The following is a 21,396-nucleotide window of genomic DNA, read 5'->3' as shown; positions in this document are numbered from 1 at the left end:
CTATATACGTATAACTCTATATAGTAAAATTTCAATTTGCATATCATAAAAAAATGTCAATACCCAACAAATACGCGTAAGCGCATCCTGCAATGAAAAAATGTGTGCGTGTGAATGTCCGTCTCGGTGTGTGTGTGTGTCTGTGCTCGTATCAAGAGTTAAGCAGGCTCTCCTGACTGGTTGGCTGGATCGTCTCTATGCCGTCGCCTGCCTTGGCTGCCTGCTTACCTGGCATATTTGATATGCAACGAAGCAAGTGGAATTTTAATGTGCTAAACCATTTTCTTGCCTGACGCTGGAGCGCCACTGCTGGCATTTGTTGTGGCTGCCATCCTTATACCTATACAATATATACGTATATATTTATATATATACATATCTTTAGCTGTATCCCTGCTTTAGCTATTTGCCGTGCGGCTTAACCGCAAGCGCACGCCTGACACACGCTGTGACTGTGGCTGTGGCACCTGCTTGCCTTGAGAGTCATATTGACTTGCATGCGATGCAACGGGTGTGCGTGTGTGTGTGTGTGTATCATACGAGTGCCTTATAATTTTAAAGTATTTATGCACATTTATTAGAGCAGTTGCGCAATTAGCAGCTGCTTTGAAAGGGCGCTCAATTAAACCGAAAAGAACATCAAATGCAGCTACAAAGCAATCGATGGCAAATGTAATGTGATTGTAAATGGCCAAATGCGCTTTCAATTATGCAGTCCGTCCAAGTGTTTTCTTGGCTGCTAGAGTAACACACACACTCACACATTCATACACACTCACACAAGCAATAATGAACGCCACTGGGCGACTGCGTTAGTGGCCCGAATGGCGTCTTAACACGCCTAATGAAATTTTATGCAGCCTCATGAGCTACGCATTTATTACTGCAAATCACGTAAAAAACACACACACACACACACACACACACACACACACACACACACACACACACACACACACACACACACACACACACACACACACACACACACACACACACACACACACACACACACACACACACACACACACACACACACACACACACACACACACACACACACACACACACTAATAGGAGTTTGCGTGCGATTGGCTCGTTTGGTTTTGTTCGGGGCAACAGGTAGCCAGAGTGCGCCCCGTCCGTGGCTGCCATTCATAGTTTTAGTGCTCTTAAGCACACTGCTTACTTGCGGGTATTTTCCAGGCACGCTCTACTTAGCAGCAGCCCCTTTGAGTCGCTTGTCTCCTTCAGCTGCTGGGGCGCTCAGCTGTTGACATAAACGAGCGATTGGCTGTCTTGTAGCTGTTCCAGGTGTTCCAAAGTAGCACTTGGATGCACACGTGCGCAGCACTTGTTTATTAGTTTTGTCTCAAAGTTGATAACCTGGCTAAGGTCTGTCTCATGTCTCCTAGCGGCAACTACGGTCTTGCTAGTTTAATTAAGAATCAATTTTTATGGCTGCTGATAGCAGCCACTAAAACGCTTAGTCATGCCCTGGCAGCAGCTGCGTGTGTGTGAGTGTGGGTGTGACTGTGTGCATCGATTAAGTCCTTCGCCCAGGCAACTAAAAGTTTGCACTGCTAATGCCATTAGATGCAGGGCAAGCTTTGGCATGCCACACAAACTATTACCAGGACACAGGCTTAAAAGTTTCTCAGCACAAATTTCAAACAGGTGAAACTTAAAGCAACTACCACAACTGCCGCCGCACACATAGATCACTTTTTAAGCGTGCCCAAAAATTAGTGGGTGACCTCAAACGACAGGCGAGGAAGACATAAGAGGGTGACCCTCAATAAAAAGTTAGCAAATTCTGGGCATAAACATGTTCATAGCTACCAGCAACAATGTTCAGTATTTGGCTTATTAAAATCCTAATGATACCCACATAAAAATAAAAATACAAAATACAAAAGAAAATAAAAATAAAAGATCAACAAATTGTATCATAAAACGTAGCTGAATGACACATGCACACGAAAGGAGCAGCTAGCCGACAACCGACAGCCGGCAGCAGGACAGCACAGGGCAAACAATGAGAGACGGGCTGCCAAAATAGCCAAGCCAAACAGAGAGTAGCAGAACCCAACCTCCCGCATCGGAACCCAAAACCCAACCTCACCTTAGTGCTGTCCATTCAGGGGTAGTCTCATGATTTTAATGTGGCGGGTTTTATGACCAAGTTTAAGCATATCGAGTATTCACTCAGCACGCACAGTTCGTGCATGTTAAGTACGGCCAAGGGATAACTTACACAAAGTAACATTCGCGTATGCACGACTAATAGTTACCCTGCAGGCAGTTAAGTTTCCTTTGGCTCATAAATCAGTTATAATAATTTCTAAATGGCAGCAGCAAATCGCGACTCTCAAAACTGCCACGTCACGGACTACCCTTATATACCGGTCAGCTTGTGAATAATCTGCGCCATTTTACATCCTTTTTTGGCATTTGCTTTTGTGCTGTCACTAGGTCGCAGGCAGCGCTGACAGCAAAGGATTTGTGTTTTATTTATTTCATTTTTATGGCCGTGCTTAGCGAGCATAAGAAAAGATGAGAAACAAAAAGAGAAAGTGAAGCGAAAGAAAACTTTTGATTAAAACACTCAAAGAGAAAATGTCGCGTTATCCTAATTGGGTATCAATGTGCCCCAAATCAACAGCAGCAACGAGGCGTATGCGCAACATTTTATTGCATACTTCTGAGGGCGCGGCGACAGTTTGTTGGCATTTCCTGCGCAAAACTTTTCCACAAAAAAAACGGAAGGCACCTGCTCTGAATAATTCTGCTGTGGAAATCCACGCAAACATAAAGGCAAAAATGTCACCGAAAACCTTGGACGAACAAAATTTCATTGTCAATGTCCCGTTACCCCACATACTAGTCCCCCTCGCTAGTTGGCTCTCCTCGTCCTTGGCTCTCAGCAAGTCGCTAGTTAACTTTCTTGGCAATTGTCTGCAGCAAGCGTTCAACTGTCTGTCCGCGAGCTGAGCATTTCTTGGTTGAGTTGCTGAGAAGAAGATGGGGCAGGGGCGGAAATCCGCTTTCGTAAGTTTTCGTGCACAAATTGTTGAAATTAGTTTTCTGCGCCCAATGATAAGTACTTGAAACTGAGCTGCACATTCGCAGCGCAGTCGGCCAACAGCAAACTGAAATTGCAATTAAATTAATTAAATCGTTTGGATTCTTGCAACGAGAGTGCAGCTGCAGACTGGCCCTAAGGTAAAATTTGCTTGTTTTCAAGTTGAATTCGTACAGGTGGCAACCGAATTTTCTCGAGCTGTTCTGCTAAAGAAATGCTTTTTAAAGTATACAGAAGACTAACCAATTTTGGCTTATAGCATATCAGGCAAGGCAAAGGCACAGGCCAAAAGAAGTCGAGTTCGGCTCTATATAAATCTAGCACGCGCCCAGCTCTAGCTCGAAGCTAATATGAAACTAAGCATCCCTTTCAAATAAAAGTCGACTAAGCACAAAACTTGTGCAGACAGTCAGCTAGAAAAGTAAATAGTCGAGTTGTTTGCCGAGTCGAGTGCTTTTGTCTATAGCATATACGGAGTGTGCTCGTAGGGTGTCAGACAAACACGCAAACAACGAGGCGTATACGCAATGTACTCGGGGTGTCAGACAAGCAGTGCAAACTGCAAATGAAATCAACACAAATTGCTTGCCACATGCCCCAAATTTGTTGCTACGTGCTATGTCTATGTAGACTCGAAGATTTAATATTGATTTTCCTTTTTATTTTTCGCTACCCATAATCAGTCAGCATATTTTCTTATTAAATTTGTTGCTGTCTTCTTCTTTTCTTTTGCAGCACGAGGCTTTGGCATGCGCGTGGTTGGCGGCAAAACCGGCACCGACGGGCGGCTCTTTGCCTACATTGTATGGACAGTGCCTGGCGGGCCGGCCGAGAAAAATGGCCTACAGCAGGGCGACAAGGTGAGTCAACTCCTAAGAATCATATTACCAAAACAATTCGAATAATTAATGAATTTGGAAGACAAGACAAAGATGGTGGGAAAATTTGAAAACTCATGTTTTAGGGTACTGTCCAAGGCTAAGCTAAAAGTCAGTCTGAACAAGCCATATACAGATAATAAAACAACTAATGAGGACAGAGTGCAATGTCGGAGTTCAAGTGCAGTAGCCATATAGCCCGACGGGTATAATAAATTATATATACCGTATCTTAACAAAAGAATATTTATATCAATTCCCTGATTATAAAGCCGAAGGCAATACTGTTCATGTGTACAGGCAGACGGCAGACTAAACAATTAAAATAATTGCTCTAGAAAATATGTAATTAACAACTCACCCACTTATTTCACATGCGTCGATCGTCATTGCACTTCTCCCCGCTTATTCGACCATCCACGTCTGCACTCTCCAAGCGACCCGAAACCACTGCGCAATAAACAACGCTGCTGCTAACGAAGCACTGCATGCTCCTTTTCTCTTACGACGTCGACGTCGACGTCGACGCTCTGTTAAGTCTTCGACGCAACGTAGAGGGCGCGTCTCTTTGTTGGTGTCGCTGTCGCTGCTAAGCATGCGCGTCTTACTCAATTGCTATTAGAAGTTGGCGCATCGCTCAGCGTCGCTGTTAAATCTCCAGAGAATCCATTTTGTGCATGGATTATGGGTAATAGTGGGAAACAAATTTATAGAAATACATAGCTGCCTGTCAGCAATTTTACTAAAGGAAAACATTTGCTGACAAATGATAGCTAAAAGGATGATTTTATTTTTAACATAACAGATACTCGAGTGGAATGGCATGTCGCTAATCGATCGCAGCTTTGAGGAGGTCTGCTCCATTATGGATCGCACAGGTGACATTGTCGAGCTGCTGGTGGAACATGCCACAGACTTTCGCATGTGCGATCTGTTCGATGAGAATCTGCCGCCCGGCAATAGTGGCGGTCAGAGCGGACCAAGGCGCTCCGGCGATGGTCCTGTAGGACTGGGACTTATAGCGGGTAAGTTTCAGGCGCTCATTCAAGTAGCTAGTCCCACTTTCCAACACTGTTGTAACCAGTATTGTATATACATACATGTGCATAACTAATTTATTGATGTACCCTGAAAACAAACATTTACATAATTTTCATTTGTTGTTCTCCTTTCTTGTTACTTCTTTTTCAAAAAAAAATAATTGTAATAAAAAAAACAGACCCCGAAACCAACACAGACAAATCACCAGCATCGCCAACTAGACGGAAATTACCAAAAACTCCGGTATAAAAACAATTTCGTAATATTTATTTCAACTCGAGATTTGCGATTTGCGATATGCCATTTGCGATTTGAGATAAAAGAGAACATGAACTCTGGCAGTGAACATACAAATATAAAATGGAAAATACCTTTATATGCTAAACTTATAATACACAATGGGCTATAATGCAATAATTAGCTATAAAAACAATATGCAGCTTAAGCATACGCAGTTTTCTCCACACACACTTTTCAGCTTTTCCTCAAAGTATATGAAATCATTTGGCATATTTCAGTGCAGCTTCAGTGCTATAAAAAAACTCACCCTTATATCAAACCACTTTACCAAACGGTTTTTATAATTTTTCGATATTTTTGATTATGTTTCAAATACGAGATTTGTATTTGTAGTAGATAATATTGATTAAAAATATATAATTATGTTCTGATTTGATTTCTATGTGTTTTTCGTTTCGGTTGATTACTAATATTAGTTACTACCACTAACTAACCATAAACAAATGGCTATGGCTAAATGTGTTCTTCGCTATTTTGTCATATAATCACATTAATTACATTATATTAATTTTTCGGTGTTGGTAGAAATGATTGTTAGTGAACTAAAAACCAAAAAAAAAAACAAAATAAACAAAAAACAAATACAAAAACTACGTATATAATATAGTATATGTCAACTACTTAACTAGAAATAGAAGTGACTACGTTTAAGGTTACTATAAACTAAACAAAGGAATTAGCTTAGCTACGAATGCTCAATACTAATACTATACTAACGATTTCGATATGCGTTATATAGCACCTTATAGTATCCATTACTCGACATATATTTTGTGTTAGTTGAACCTTCTCTTAGGCAATCGAATTGCCCGTAAAACACAGTAAGAACAAAGCACCAACAATAGATTTATAAGCTGAACATAAAGTTTTACATAACTGTTAGTCGTGTCTACTCTGAGTAATTGTCTGCAGCCGAAGAACCGTTCAATAAGACAGTAACGAATTTTAAAACATTTTCCTATATACGCAGCTTGTGTAGTACCATTAAATTAGGCTCTACAAATCGATACAATAATTGAAAAACTACTAAGAATTATGAAATAGCTGTGCTGGGTTTGGGCCAGGCTAACTGAAAACAGTTGCCCAAAACGCAGTAAACAGTTATTAAAAACTATTTATATAGAAACAAAACAACAACAAAAAAACTTTATAAATGTTAATAGTGCAAATTGTAGCAGAGTTTAACTATATATTTATGTGTGTTTTAAATGTTATTAACTTTATATAAGTAGAAAACAAAATGTGCAAAAAGTTTGAAAAAAAGAACAATCCAAAAACCAAATCAAATAAGTAGCTTGTTGTTGAAATGTTTAAATGTTTTTTAACCGAAACAAAAATATGAAACAAAATTGAACCCAACTTCCTTAATTGGTACATATGCATATACGAGAGTTTTACGCATTTTTTGGACCCAATCACAAGTAATTGATGTATATGTATTTTGCATACATATATATACATATAGAACATACGCCTATATCTACACCTATACACATTTGTATTTGTGTGTAATGTCATTGTTAGTGCTGTGTTTGTAAATGTTTAACATAAATAATATTTTGGAGAAAACGCGATTATATATATCCAATAGATCGCGGAGCCCACCTACTGATAATTACATATATGATGAACCCACAATAACAAAGTGCTAAATGAAATATAAATCATTTCTTGAAAGAAACAGAAAAATAATAAAACTACGTTTTAGACTCTTACTAAAATACCGTTAACTAAAGCCGCTGCTTAGCTGTGTAACTCCTGTCAGATGGGTGATAAAATTGATCTTTGATTTTGTAAAGTACACTTTGTATAGCCTACACACACACACACACATACACACACATACTTATAGCTGTACTTGTACCTATGTATTTATATAGTCCTTATACAACTCGTTGAACTACACACAAGTATACATGTACATATGTACGTACTCATTTGTACTTATTACTATGTACTACTTCCCCCCAGCTATTGACTTAAGTACAATCCAAAATGAGAACTCTATAAAATGATTATATGAGAAACATGAAAACTGATGACTGTAATTGTATTTTTGGCGCAAGTTGTTGCATTGACATTTTTTTGTATGTATATGTTTAATTAAAAGTGAAAGGGTGAAAATAGAAGAGCTCCAGTACGAGCTATATAATTGGAGCCGCTGGCAGGAAATTTAATCACTTTTATGAAAGTCAGTCGCTTATCTTTATACCTATATATATATATACATATATATATACCCATGTATACATAACTTTACAATTCTATACGATATCTATATACACCCAGTTATTTTGAAAATTAAACGCATACCGATGTGCTAATGATTTGAAAAGTAAAAGAAACGTGAAAAATAAAGTCTCTCTATATTAACTGCAAAAAAATTATCAAATATCAAATGCCTGGAAATTCGATTTTATAACTTTTGTATGCAGCCAGTTTCAAGATTCCAGCCTCGACACCAACGCACCCCATTTCGATGCCCACCAAATGGTAAATGAACAAAAAACAACTCTATCAATACCCAATATGTAAATGAAGCATCCCATACAAAGTATATACATAAACCAACTATATATATCTTAATAACTTGTACAGTTCTAGCACTCCCAAAACAAAAACGAAAGTAAAGCCCGCTAGCAAAAAATCCTTTCATTATTGAAACCAAAACCAGTGTAATATAGCTAGGTTCTATAAGTTGTACTTACATATTGTAATGCCCACAAAAATATCAAAAGAAATGTGTGCGCTTTTCTTTTTTTGTTTCTTTCGAACTTTTGTTTCTTCTGCTTTGTTTTTTTTTTTATTTATATATAAGTATATATGAAAATACATTTTTCTTTGTTACTGTTGCGTATACGCCCCGTTTTTTCGCTGAGCTGTGTCCTTGTGCACAATTTTCCATTTCTCTGTCAATTTATGAGCTTTTGTTTACGTTTCGCTTAGCAAATGTTTACCTATCCTTACCCAACGTTTCATTTCGTTTCGGTTTATGCATATTTCTTGACTCTTCAATGATGCCCCCTCTCTCCACCTCTCTCTATCTATCTAACTTATACTCGTACATAGTGTTGCATAACGTTTTACACTTTCTCTAGTTGTCTAAACAAAGCGAAGCCTTGTAATAAATATACTTACTATTCACACACCTTGCAGAAAATACTACCTACTATTACAATTCAATGTAATCTATTTTTTGCTTGTATATAAAAGAAAATAAATTTATTTGTATACAAGGAACATTAATTGTAATGAGGACAGCTTTATGATCTGTATTAGTGTTAGCTGCTTATATGAAGGGTCGCTTGGCAGATTTACAACGAAAAACAAAGAACACATACAAAAACAACATGAAACTTTGAGTTTTGGTATATTTTGGAATATTTTCATATTACTTTTGATATTTTTCATTTGTCTTTCAATTTTACCAGCTATTTCTTTAACTTGATTGCATTTTGCTTAATTTGCATAACATGTACCGCAAAGCCTACCAATACAATTTGTTTGACTAGCATTTAGTGGCTCTTTAATCTAAAACCGATTAGCATTTCTTTAAACAACTTGCAACTAATACAAATGCATTTAACTATAAAACTTTATATTAAACATATATATATATACTTAATAAACAAAACCCTACTAACGATTGTATATGAACTAAATTTTCATTTCTACCTGTACAAGAATTGTAACCCCAGCTGGCACGAGTTATGGCAATGAATATTCAAAATAATCTTAACCAAAATAAAACTGCAGCAAAATGCAGAAAATCAAAAAAATACTAAATAGATCACTTGGTTTTTGCCAGAAAAATAAATGCAGTTAATAAAAATACCGCTGACAAAAATAATATAAAAAAATATTTAAAAACAAGCAGAGCAGAGCAGAACAAGCTGCGGAAGCAGTAGGAAAAAATTAGTGTCATCAATGCGATTGATTGATTGATGAACAATGCTGTTTCGCGTCTGATTTTATGATTGATTGATTCTTTTATTGAATATAATAATTTCATTGACATATGCATATATGTAGCGGACCCTTAGACATAATGAATTGAAATTTAAAACACATATAAATACTATACATATATGTGTGTGTGTGTATATATACTTATATATCAAGGGGATTGAGTCGCCCAAACGTATGAGTAGCTAATTATATATCTATGTAATTTTTTATTTATATAAATGTATATTCTCTTGCACGCTTCAAACTCATATAACATCGTATTAAAGCGTATATTCGTAAACTTAGTCTTGTGTCTGCTGAATGTCTTACGATGCGACTGTCTGCACTGCATTTATTATTCATACGCACCGTAGACGCAAAGTTTACTATCAATTTTAGTTACTTTTGCCACACGCACAAACAAGCAGTTGGGGTAGTAGGGAGTAGGGGGCAGGGGCAAGCAACCACAGGCCTTCGCCTAGCTGCGGTTTAAGCGCCGCAACTTTGAGACACTGTCTCTGCGTATGTGTGTGAGTGGGTGTGTGTGTGTGTGGGTGTGTGTGTCTGGGGCAGGTGTCAAGTTAGCGTGCGAGTTTTTCATTACGCCCAAAGAGCAGGCAACAGTTGACTCCTGCCACAGCGCTCAGTGGCTGTGGGGTGGGTGGTCTGGGACCTCGTTTTAGGCCCTGGCGGCTGTCAGCAACAGGTGCTGTCGCCTTTAATTGACAGCTGGCAGGCATAAAATGTTTGAAATGTCGAAAATTAGAAAACTTTTAACAACAATTCAGGCAGCTACGTCGTCATTATTATCGGCATTGCCTTTGAAAGGCAACAACCACCTCCGGTGCCCTTGTCTTGTGTTAGCCTTCTGCTGCAAAGTTTTTCAAGTGTTTGGGCACTTATCGCTGCCTGCCAGCCAGCCATTTTGATCAACTTCAATAATCCTGGCCCTGTGCATGTGTATTTATGTGCGCGTGTGTGTGTGTGTGCTGTTTACCTTTAGATAAGTGCGCGCTTCTGCCTCATAAACGCCCCGCACGAATTCGATTTCGTGCGGCCCGCTACCCACTCAACAGATGAGAAATATGTCTCGTAATGTAATAAACTTTTTGGCACTGCCATAAAGAGTTGCTACACACACACACAGACACGCGTACGCCGAGCAACAGTTCCTTAAATACATTTGCTTGTGTATGTATGGTCCATTTCCGTTCTGACACACGTTATTGCAATATGGCGGCTTCCGTTGCCATTGCAGGGCTCTCTGTACGCCAGACAGTTCGACATTCGTTTCAGCTTTTGCTGTTGTTGTTGTTGTTGTTGTTGTTGTTATTACTGTGCGCATATACACGCTATGAATATATTATGAGGCTGCGCTATATTCAACAAACCCAAGTATAATAAACACAACACTATGCCAACAACAACTACAACAACATCATCAGCAGCAACAATGACTCTTTTGCGCAACTGCGCAGCAATGACTTCCGTTTGAGTGGGATGGCCCGATAGGGGGAAGGGGGGAGGAGGTGAAATACAAATAAAAAACACCAGTCAGCGCCCACAGCAGATTGCATTTGCGGTTCTCCGTGTGGTCAATGTAAATACAAATATATCTCTGTGTCTGTACGTGTGTGTGGGTGTGTGTGCTCATGTGTGTGCTATAACGTGCGCTTATTCAAGCATCATTTACATGTAACTATGCATGCGTTTTTGTATAAGTATGTGTATGTGTATGTGCATGTGTCTGTGTAGCGCCTGTAGCTATGCACTGCATATTCGCATGCTTTTCATTTCCTTTACTTTCACTCTATGTCTCTGCCCTTGCTCGCTCTCTCCCTTTCTCCCTCTCTGCCTGTGTGTGTCTCTGCCTTTATTTTCACCCGTTTAATTAGTTTTATTTATGTTTATATTGCTTTAATTTGTTGTTCAGTTATGTACACAACAACAACAACAACACAATCAAGCAACTGTAAATATGCGAGTTGAATAATAAACTAAAGAGTAAAGATTCAATGCGTTACATATGTAGGCATTAGGCTAATATAACCCACTAACTAAATAATAAGTTAAAACTTGTACAGCGCAGCCTTTTTTACATGCTTCGAGTTGTTGTCCTTTCGTAATTGGATCTATGTACTAATACTTCTCTCAACCGCAGGAGCAAATTGCACGGGAGAAAATGGTCAGCGGCCGCGTCCAAATACAGGTTTGGTATCATGCGGAACGCAGCGAATTGGTCGTATCCCTAATGGCTGGCGATGATCTAGCATTACGCGATGAGGCATACGGGCATGGCAATCTTCCGGAAGCATATGCCAAAGTTCGCATATTGCCCAAGTGGTAAGTGTACCGTTGAAATTTTAACCCATATATTATAGCCTCTTTATCGAGCTATTAAAGCTCTTATGCAGCATATATCAATAATCTATAATTGTGACTACTTTACTTATTTAAAAATATACTCAAATATATACTCTACAGCATTTTCTTTTAGTTTTTTCTATTAATGCCGTATAAATTATTTAGTAACTCTCGATTATCCTCTTGCTACTGCAGCGGCGACGGCAGCGTGCAGCAAACGGAGGTCAGTCGGCCCACTCAGAATCCAATTTGGAATGCAACCTTGACCTTTGCCCATGTGAAGGCCGACAGCTTGATGGATCGCTATATAGACATACAATTGTGGGATTTGGTGCCGCATACAGAGTCCATATTTCTGGGCGAATGCAACATTGAGCTACAGCAGGCCTTTCTCGATGACCAGGCCATCTGGTGTCGTCTGGAGGACCCAAAGGGGCTGCGTGGCATTAGCATCAGCAAGTCGCCAAGCGTCTCGCCACGTGGCTCCATTGCTGCGGGTGCTGGCCATTGTGCGGACATGTCACGTTTGCTGCGGCGTGATTACAATATGCAGCGCTCCATATCGGATGATGTCGATTCGATAGGGGACGGTGCATCATTGCTACATCCGGATCATGCTTGGATAGCGGGCTCGCGACGCGGCTCATCGCAATCAGAGACAATGGAAGTCGAGGTATATCAGCTGGGTAAGGACTTCTCGCGCTCATTGCCGGGCTCGCGTCGTTCAAGTTTTCAGGATGCCGAAAAGAATCGGCTGGAGGAGGATGCCATGGCCACGCCACCCACATCCTATCTTGTGGGCCGGCGTCGCTCCTCAGTTGCACGACGCGATCCGGATGAGATCTTGAAGTCCTTAAAAGCTGTACGCGGCGAGCTGGGACGCACCATGAGCCTGGGCACCGAGCAGAACAAGCGCATGGGCTCGCGACGTAAGTATCGATACCAAGTAGCTTAGGTTAATTCATTACCTTTCAGCTGGGTTCGGGATGCAGCTGTTATGATTTCATAAAGATAAAGGAGACCTTTCTCCAAAATGTGCTCCTAACTAAACAAACTCTCTAGAGCTGTCTTGATACCCCACCACTGTCTTTCTACCACACCTCTTTCTCTATTTTCACACTCTCTGAACCTGCCTTGCTGTGCGTCTGGTACTACTTTCCGCCTCACTCTAGCAACTACATACTTACTATATAACTATACATATATATTGCATTGGCCTCTATTTACAACTGTCTATCTAATTTCTTTGCTCTCCCATATCTTTCTCACTATTAGCCACAATATCGGTGTCGCATTATCAAAGCTTTGACACACCCTACACTAACTGGACAAACACTAAATGATAAACCATATCACACAATATTCAATTAACTAAGCAATAAACAATAAATCCCGTTAACTTCCAATGATTATAAATAATGCAAGCAAATATTAAAGAACTCTCTCAGCACCTGACACCTAAACTTCGTTGCCAAACCTAATCAAAAGCTCTTAACTACACAAACTCTAATATTCAATTTAAAAACCACTCTTTGCACGGCAATAATTAAATTAAATTAAATTTAATAACTAAGCCAGAAACCAAAACAGCAACTTAGTAATCGAAAAAAAAAAAAAAACATTTCAAAAACACCAAAAATCCCAAAAATCTTTTTTGTAAATTATACGAGACACTTTGCTAAAACCACACTGCAAATTGAGCTTGGCAGCATAATTGTTTATGTTATTGCAAAAGAAAAAAGAATATATATATATATGTATACATTTATAAAACAATACAAACAACAACAGCAATGCAACGCAAAAGTATTTAAACACACAAAAACCACGAACTCACCCACTGGTAAGAATGCAAAATGAACTTTCGTTTTGAGTTTGAGTTTTGTGTTTCAGTTCTGCCCGACTAGTGCTTCACTTTGGCTTATTTCAATCTGTTAAGTCTTTTAAGGAATTGTTAGTACAAAATTCTAGCCGCATGCCACTTAATTAACACACACTGAGACACACACAATTTACCTGTGCACGCTGCCTGAGCCTAAGAACTCCGCTTGCCACTCACCCTGCAAAGCTTCTGGTGTATTATTAAAGTCCACACCCACACACAAAGACAGCCAAACCTACACATACACACACATGAAAGTCCTGGGTTGCACGTGCACAAAAAAGAGTGGATAAGTCAAGTCCCAGGACTCGTGAAAACTTTTGATGCCATCATTTGGTTGAGCTTAATTCAGCTTATTGCTGTTTTTCGCCAAGCAACAAAGCAGCCTCAACAAATTTTATTTAAAATGCAAAGCCACACACCCAAACACACTCACACTCACGCCCAGCCAGCGAGCTGCCACGCCCTATTACCTGTTGGCTGACAACTCCTTGACGCCTGCCATGAACCCTTCCGCAGAACCGAAAAATAGCTCAGCCTTGAAATTAACTTTTAAAAGCAAGCGACACGCAAAATATGAAAAGCCGCATAAGGCACAAGCAAAAGAAAAATCAAATAGAAGAAGCACACGAAGTTAAGCAAATATTAAAGAAAAAGGGAAAACAACAGGCAAATGGGACGTACTCTTGATGAGCCACAAACAAGCCGTTAAATATGGAAATCAACCGCGGCCCCAACTTCGACTCCAATTTCTACTACCCACAAATTGGGAGCTATGGCAAATGTGTGCGTGTTGATGTCACGAAAGAAAATCACGGCAAGAAAGCCTACTAAAAGAAACTAAAAAAAATGGAATATTTTGTTTGAAAGCAAAATAAAATATACAAGCGACCAACAAATTAATTTGATTCCAAAATAATAAATAAAAATAAAAATGAAATGAAATACGGCAAAAATCCAAAAGTCAAGAAAATTAGTATTGAAACGAATTTGTTACGTAATGAAAAAAGACTGTGTTACTCAACACGTAAAAAACGTTGACACGATTCCATCCTTAGATGCTGCGGCGGCTTGGCAGATTGGCCTTTTAGTTTTGGCCCTGCTTTTCAATACGTTTCGTTCCACTCAAATTTATTCGGCTTCATATAATACACATACACAAATACACGCACACAAGCCAGCACACACATAAATAAAAGGTATAACAATAACTCAGTAATGCTGCACAGCTCTAGGAAAAGTTTGACATTTATTTTATTTTTAGTTAAAAGGGCATTGGTAACAAAAATCTTTGAACTCTCGCCATAAACCCTTTTGCCACATTCTGTGCTGTGCGCTCCATTGATTGATTGATTGATTGATTGACTGTTTGAATCAGCTGATAATGAAGCTCGACGCTCTCGACGACTATAATATAAGTATGCATATAACGTCACAGACACCGCCGTAGTAGTAAAAATATATATTTCAATCATGTGCATAGTCCTTAGTTGGTAAAAACAAAACAAAGAAACTCGATTGGCAAGACAGATATTCTTTATTATCCATACGCACTGTTGGATGCTCACCTCATGTGCGCCGAGCACTTTAAAGTTGTTCACGCGATTCAGAGACCGCGCAGTTGTGCCAAATCGTATCCGTCTTGTAGCCCAGTTCGGAAATGCAGCAGATACTGCAATTGCTGTACTGTCAAAGTCTGGAGGCGGAGCAACTTACCAATTATGGTGAACACAAGTTGAATTTTTAAAATCTATAGACAAAATCAAACCAAAAGCCAAACAAGTACAATCCGAATAAGCAAAGCCTGGGCGACTTAGTTGTTGCCAGTTTTCTTCTTCGGTAGAAAAAAGATGAGCAAAATGGTAACTGCATAAAAGGGAGTCTTACAATATCAAGCATACGCACCATATGCATCGGCCACTTACTTGACATGCCCGCAACGTACACATTGAATGTTACAAAGCAGCAGCATTTCAGCGTATAGCCCACAAATAGACTGCCGACCAGAACGCCAAAGCGACCACACATCATAGACAGGGCGACAGCTTTGCTTCTGCAGAGAAAAAGGGTGTTGGAAATCTGATTGAATAACGGCGCCTGACTCTTACCTCAAATGCGTGGCTACCACATCGATGATCACAGACAACGTCAATCGCAAGCTACACAGCGGCGGCACAACGAGCAGGACAAATGCCGCAATGACCAGCTCATCGCGCATGACGAAGTTCAGCATGAAACCTGACAAAGTGGAGAGAACCGAGAAGCCCAACAGAATTGTCTTACGGTTAAGACAAATCAACAAGACACTGATCAGCATGAATCCAACCAAACAGGCGCTGCCATGATAAAAGGAAGCGAGCAGATTAGCTGTAACCAAATGGCACTAGAAATTGACTATCTTAAGTTCTGGTCAAGCGCACTGATGAAACAACGAACCTTGGAAACGGCTGTACTGGCATTCTGAGCGGCATATGCTTTTAACACATCACAGAGTATCATACTTTCTTCGATTTCGTTTGTCATTTTAAGAACGCGCGGCATCCAAACCGTCAGGACAGCGCCGCTATAAATATACATTATTATTTATATATGAGAATGCCCGACTAGAAGCTACTCTGAACCCAAGAACAAGCCACCATTACGAACATTCCAAGTTTCTTCTCTTAGAATCTATGTTGTTATAATGATATGGAAATGATGCGTGATTCCGTAAATAGATAAACTAATATGAGATTATATCCCTTGTTATTGTATTTTCCGAGATCAAGGGTCCATCTCGGGAAATACAATAACTAAGCAGACGAACGGACGAACAGACAGACTGGCATAGCTTACTCAACTCGGCTTGTCGTACAGATCAACAATTTTTATGCCTTATAAGATTAAAGCCCGCCTTGTCAGCCAAATAACCATCCACTATGAATGACCAGGTACTCACGTGGCAAACATAAAAAACATAATTCCAATAACTATGAGCATGTAGCGCGCATTGCTGCCTTGCAGCAGGGGTTTCGTATCGTGCCAGATACGTCGGAAAAAGCTGTGGAATAGTTAGTTAGTTATTTTGAGCATAAGGTGCAAAGCTGCTCGTTACCCTTACTCACTTCTTATGAGGTACCAGGGAATCACGGCGAAGATTTGACTGCGTTACAGAATCGATGCCCAGACTCTTCAGCGTTACATTCTTGCCCTTGTTGTACCGACAGCACATCTCCAGGGCGTCGAGAGCCTCTTGCGTCTTCTGGACGGACAAATAGTACTTGGGACTTTCGGGCATGGGCAAGAGCATGAGCAGGGAAATGATGCCCGGCAGCAGATTGGTCATGCTGAGCACACGCCAGCCGCTAATCGCATAGTCGCCGGAGATCTTTAAGTTTATGTCTTGCGGCAATATCAACATCGCAGAAGCTGTGTGTAGAGCCGGAACAGTGGGCATCTCTTGATACGAGAAGTGCGCTTACCTGGCACATACATCATGCTGATGCCAATGGAATAGCACAGGAAATTGAGCACCATGGGCCGCAGCTTGATCTTGGTGAACTCGCCCATGTACGTGAGCAGCGCCATGCCAGGACCTGTTAGACTGTTAGACCGAGAACAAATGCATGAAATATTAGCAACAGTCGCCAAACTTACAAGCAGCCCACTATGAAACGCATCACAAGGAACGACCAGAACTCTGGCATCAGCGACGATATAAACGAGGTCACTATGGTCAGCGTTGAGGTGATGACCAGCAGCTTGCGGCGCCCGATCTCATCCGACTTGAAGCCCATATAATGGCTGGTGCAGACCTGCGCTATCAGCCCCGCGGTCATGAGCCAGGACAAGTGATGATCACCGATGTTAAGCTCACACCTTGCTGCCACAGTTATCAGCGAGATGCCGAACTGCTCGTTGGTCACATAAAACTGTTGTATTGCACAGCCAAAAAATATAATCAGTTGCATGCGGCCAAAGCCTGTGAATGCCACGGAACACAGAACTAAGCAATTGCAACCGCAGATCAAAATGCTGCACACGCTTACCAAGTGTATCGAACACATCGTCAATGTCCAAATCGGCCATATTTCACTTGAGAATGTATTGGAAAAGCCTTTTACAAATCTGAAGCCTAAGAGAAAGTAATCAAATTTAAAGAGAATTCAAGTTTTCATGGGGCAGTTGAGAATTTAGCTTTGCACATGCTTTGAATTGGAATAATCGGAAATAAACCACATTCTGTAGACTAAATCACAAATACAGTTTAATTTATATACATTGGTTTAAATAAAAGGGTTTGGGTTTAAAATTCTTAACAGAAAGTAACAATTTTAGTGTAGGAAATAAAAATTGAAGTGTCAATAATAAATACACATCTCTTACACATACACATACATATTTGTTAATATATATTAAAATAACATGCATACGCACTGTGCATTTCTTAGCTGTTGTTTTGCATGTTTGTTTTGTATAGCTAAAAGCAATTCTCTGCCCTTAGACCTTAGACTTGGTCTTAGACCATGCAACACTCTCTTCATATTTCGCCCAGTAAACCTTGAATACATTGAGTTGGAGTTGGAGTTTCATTCAGTTGAGCCACCTGCAGTCCATGACAATGCCGAGTTGTATTAATTTAATTTGTGTTTGCCGCATCCCTTGCTGCTGCAGGTGCCAGCCGTGCTGGCCTGCCCAGTGGTCCCAACAGTCGCAAGAGCTCCATACTGGATCTGTCGCAGCAGCAGCAACAGCAGCAGCAACTGCAACAATTGCAACAACTTCAGCTGCAAAACTTGCAGCTGCAGCAACAACAACATCTGCCGATTGGCATTGGCACAACGGAGACCAGTCCGCCGTCCGATGATGAGGAAAAGCGTTATCGTCCACGCTGGAAGGGCTCGGGCACACAGCTGCCACCGCAGAGCGCCAAGCAGGCATTGTCCAGGCTAAAGCAAGCCGCCTCCGTCTCGAATGTGGCACAGGAAAAGCAGAGCCAGCTGTTAGGCAGCGGCATGGGCGACAGCAGCCAGCAGCAGACGCTGCGGAAGGGCAGCATGGTCAATTTGCGAGGACAGGATACGCTCAACGCAGGCGGACAACTGCAGCAGCAGCGCAAGGGTAGCATGTTTCAGTTGGGCGAGGGGCATGCCCCGCAATCTCAGTCGCAGTCGCAGTCGCATTCGCTGCAGCGTAAGGGCAGCATCTATGTGCCCTCTGCCAGCGATACGCCCCCCATGGGCACGCCCACACGCAAAGGCAGCATCTATCAGCGGACCAGCACGGAGAGCGGCGACAGTCCACAAAGAAAGGGCAGCATCTATCAACGCACCAGCACGGACAGCGGCGACAGCCCTCAGAGGAAGCAGAGCGTGGTGAAAACCCTCAGCGGCAGCTATGTCAACGTCTCGGCCATCACTGGCAGCGAGTCCAGCTATGGGCTCAAGTTGGGCCCCTCCCAGATACATCCCAAGGGCTATCGCCTGACCACGGCGCGTTATGGTGAGCTCAAAATGGGATTCGTGAAAATTAAAGGCAACGTCGAGGTGGAGGTAAGAGAAAACTTTGCGCTTCAATTAAAGAACTGGAAAATATCAACCTACTCTAAGACGCATAAACTAATCAATGGCATTTTACATTTTTACAGCTGATTTGTGCACGAAACATTGTCAACGCGGACTGCGAGACGCCGCCAGACACCTACGTCAAATGCTACATCAAAGACGGGGAACGTTTGCGGCACAAGAAGAAGACGCGCGTGGTGCGGCATGCCGCAGAGCCAATCTACAAGCAGACCATCAAGTATCAGGTGAGCAAATGGGCCATCAATAAAGCGGGACAACTCGCTGATGATGACTCAAATGGCGATAAGCACCGCTGGCCGTCAGGTCAATGTTGTTGCAGTTATTGGTTGCATTTTAATGCGATTAATGGCGGCCAATTTGCAACAGACTGCGCTGTGCGTGTGTCTCCAGCTCGTGAATACAATGCAAATAGGTCGGCAGAAGGCAGAAGGCGGTCGGGTGTCAGCGACTAAGCGATACTCTGTACACAGTTGAATTAAAGGTTGAATCAGTTTAAAAGAGTCTTCTTGCCTTGGGTAAATATTCTTGGAGAATGTGGGCCAGAAGCTAGAGAAGGTACCTGCCGACGATGGGCTACTCTTGCTCTTTTATATATCAGCAGACGGCCAGACGTGTAAACGGACAGTACACAAAACAAATATACTCTTTTTACTTAATGAACAGTGTATAAGAAGCATGTAAGCACTGGCTGCTTCTGCTGCATATTTATTTATATGTATATTTCCCAGTAATTACACAGAGTGACATTAATGCAATTTTTATGCAAATAAACTTTACTTTTAAACACGCACACCCACACTCACACACACACACATACACACGCTTACGGACACTTACACGCACAGAGCTCTGATGTCTTTGGCCGGAACATTGTCATAATGGTGTGGCAACGATGTGTGGGCTTCGAGCACAACCAGGGCCTGGGCGGCACGGAGGTGAATCTGGACAAAGTGAACATTGGACAGCACATCAGCGGCTGGTATCCGCTGTTCCCCATGCACAGCTACGGCGGCTCGGATTCGGATAATTCCCCTTGACCGAACACGCGAGCGTGCGCGACAACCGAAACAATAAAAATGAAATGCATAACACCAATATTTAATGATATGCTATTGCTTAAAGTAAACGCTCAATTTGTTAGTACTTAAGCTGGGCCATCCAAACAATTTGTTGTTTAATCAAAGTTTTAATCCCAAGCCAAGCACCAACAATTCCCGCATAAACATATATATATATATATATATATATATATATCTATGTATGTCCCCAAAATAGTTTTAGTAGTTAAATGAGCTTGACAGCGTTTTGGATGTGTTAAAACTTTATGGTGAGAGAGCTTTGTAGGTACAGTAAGGCAACACTACGGCAAACAATTGCAGGCACAATAATTAAGAAATCGGAGTACCAGAACGAACAGACAGATATATAGAAATACATATTATACAAAAAATCAAAACAAAAGAAAACAAACAAATGAATGAAATATATATTTTTGCTTGTTGTTGTTGTGTTTGTGAGTGTTTAATGCATGTTGTGTTTGTGCCACGCGCAGGAAAAGCCAAAAATCCAATAAAACAAATCGAAAATCAACAATAAAGTCGTAAAATGCAAGGCAACGAAGAGGCAAGTAAATCGAAAGCATACGCTACAGGAAACCTAAAGTACACTAAATTATATTAACAAATATATTCAACTAAATGTTTGCTAAATGTTGCGCTAATTAATCACTTTTCAAAGTCAGAATGGCGAAACAATTCAAACAGTTAAAACCAGAGCTAAGTAAACCCGCGAAGGTTTCAAACTGCAAGACACACAAATCGAATGCAAAACTAAACGCTAAACTTTCTCAGTGTATAAGATATAAAAAAAACACTCGAACGATATCAAGTGAAAAACATATTCAACTAAATCAATATGACAATCTTCTTGTGTGTGTATGTGCGTGAGCGTGAGTGTGTGTGTGTGCGTGAGCGACTAAAGCGTGATTAAGACGAATTTACTGTAGTAATTTTTTCGGTAGTCAGTGTGGTAGGCGCAACACAACACTTAAAGCATTTTGCTTAAACGAAATCCCCAACTTCCCTTCGCCCCGCTTGCCACCCCCCCCATTTGTATCTTCCCAGAACTTGCAGCTTCACATTCGACTTTCGACAGGACAATCTCTTGTAATGAAATACTAGGAAACAAAAAGGTTGAGCAAAACAAAACACTTCTTTTTGTGGGCTTGCAAACAAAACTAACGTTCAACTTATCGACTTGGAGTTTCAAACTTGGCAAACATTATATAAAAAATTAACAATACAAAAATTGTCTAAAAAATATTTACTATCTAGC

General features: G+C 40.8%; 2 protein-coding genes across 8 annotated transcripts in view; one reads left to right on the top strand and one right to left on the bottom strand.

Annotated features, from left to right (window-relative positions):
• LOC115769591 (regulating synaptic membrane exocytosis protein 1) overlaps positions 1-20,254 on the top strand; it is a 41,568-nt gene extending 21,314 nt beyond the window's left edge. Inside the window, exons 9-16 of the mRNA XM_030714473.1 lie at positions 3,821-3,945; positions 4,769-4,988; positions 5,183-5,247; positions 11,414-11,595; positions 11,812-12,545; positions 18,152-19,029; positions 19,125-19,286; positions 19,908-20,254. Coding sequence (XP_030570333.1) covers positions 3,821-3,945; positions 4,769-4,988; positions 5,183-5,247; positions 11,414-11,595; positions 11,812-12,545; positions 18,152-19,029; positions 19,125-19,286; positions 19,908-20,099 — 2,558 coding nt within the window. The 3' untranslated portion in view covers positions 20,100-20,254. The remainder of the gene's footprint in view (positions 1-3,820; positions 3,946-4,768; positions 4,989-5,182; positions 5,248-11,413; positions 11,596-11,811; positions 12,546-18,151; positions 19,030-19,124; positions 19,287-19,907) is intronic.
• On the bottom strand, positions 14,747-18,156 carry LOC115769590 (synaptic vesicle glycoprotein 2B-like). 7 transcript variants are annotated; one of them, XM_030714469.1, is made up of 10 exons: positions 17,527-18,156; positions 17,135-17,459; positions 16,960-17,081; positions 16,603-16,906; positions 16,437-16,538; positions 15,935-16,061; positions 15,607-15,881; positions 15,404-15,551; positions 15,067-15,332; positions 14,754-14,983 (listed from the first exon to the last, which is right to left on the bottom strand). In XM_030714469.1, the coding sequence occupies exons 1-9, from the start codon at positions 17,564-17,566 to the stop codon at positions 15,312-15,314; spliced, it is 1,464 nt and encodes a 487-aa protein (XP_030570329.1). In that variant the 5' UTR covers positions 17,567-18,156; the 3' UTR covers positions 14,754-14,983; positions 15,067-15,311. The 7 variants fall into 7 exon arrangements, with proteins under 7 accessions (XP_030570330.1, XP_030570329.1, XP_030570326.1 ...); XM_030714468.1 differs by having other exon boundaries at positions 14,755-14,983; positions 15,067-15,364; positions 15,424-15,551; XM_030714466.1 differs by having other exon boundaries at positions 15,067-15,551; positions 16,603-16,879.
• Positions 20,255-21,396: the final 1,142 nt, after the last annotated feature.

The sequence above is a fragment of the Drosophila novamexicana genome, unplaced genomic scaffold (assembly GCF_003285875.2).
Source record: "Drosophila novamexicana strain 15010-1031.04,08,12 unplaced genomic scaffold, DnovRS2.1 tig00004554-arrow-pilon, whole genome shotgun sequence".
Lineage (NCBI taxonomy): Eukaryota > Metazoa > Arthropoda > Insecta > Diptera > Drosophilidae > Drosophila > Drosophila novamexicana.
The sequence above is the reverse complement of the archived record's forward strand: the minus strand, read 5'-3'. Positions and strand labels throughout refer to the sequence as shown.

Coding starts and splice junctions, on each gene's coding strand:
- LOC115769590 (XM_030714465.1), bottom strand. CDS start 17,566: ATGGCCGATTTGGACATTGACGATGTGTTCGATACACTTG. Junction 17,460..17,526: donor CGATGTGTTCGATACACTTG/GTAAGCGTGTGC, acceptor TGGCATTCACAG/GCTTTGGCCGCATGCAACTG. Junction 16,539..16,602: donor TCCCTGGTACCTCATAAGAA/GTGAGTAAGGGT, acceptor ACTATTCCACAG/CTTTTTCCGACGTATCTGGC.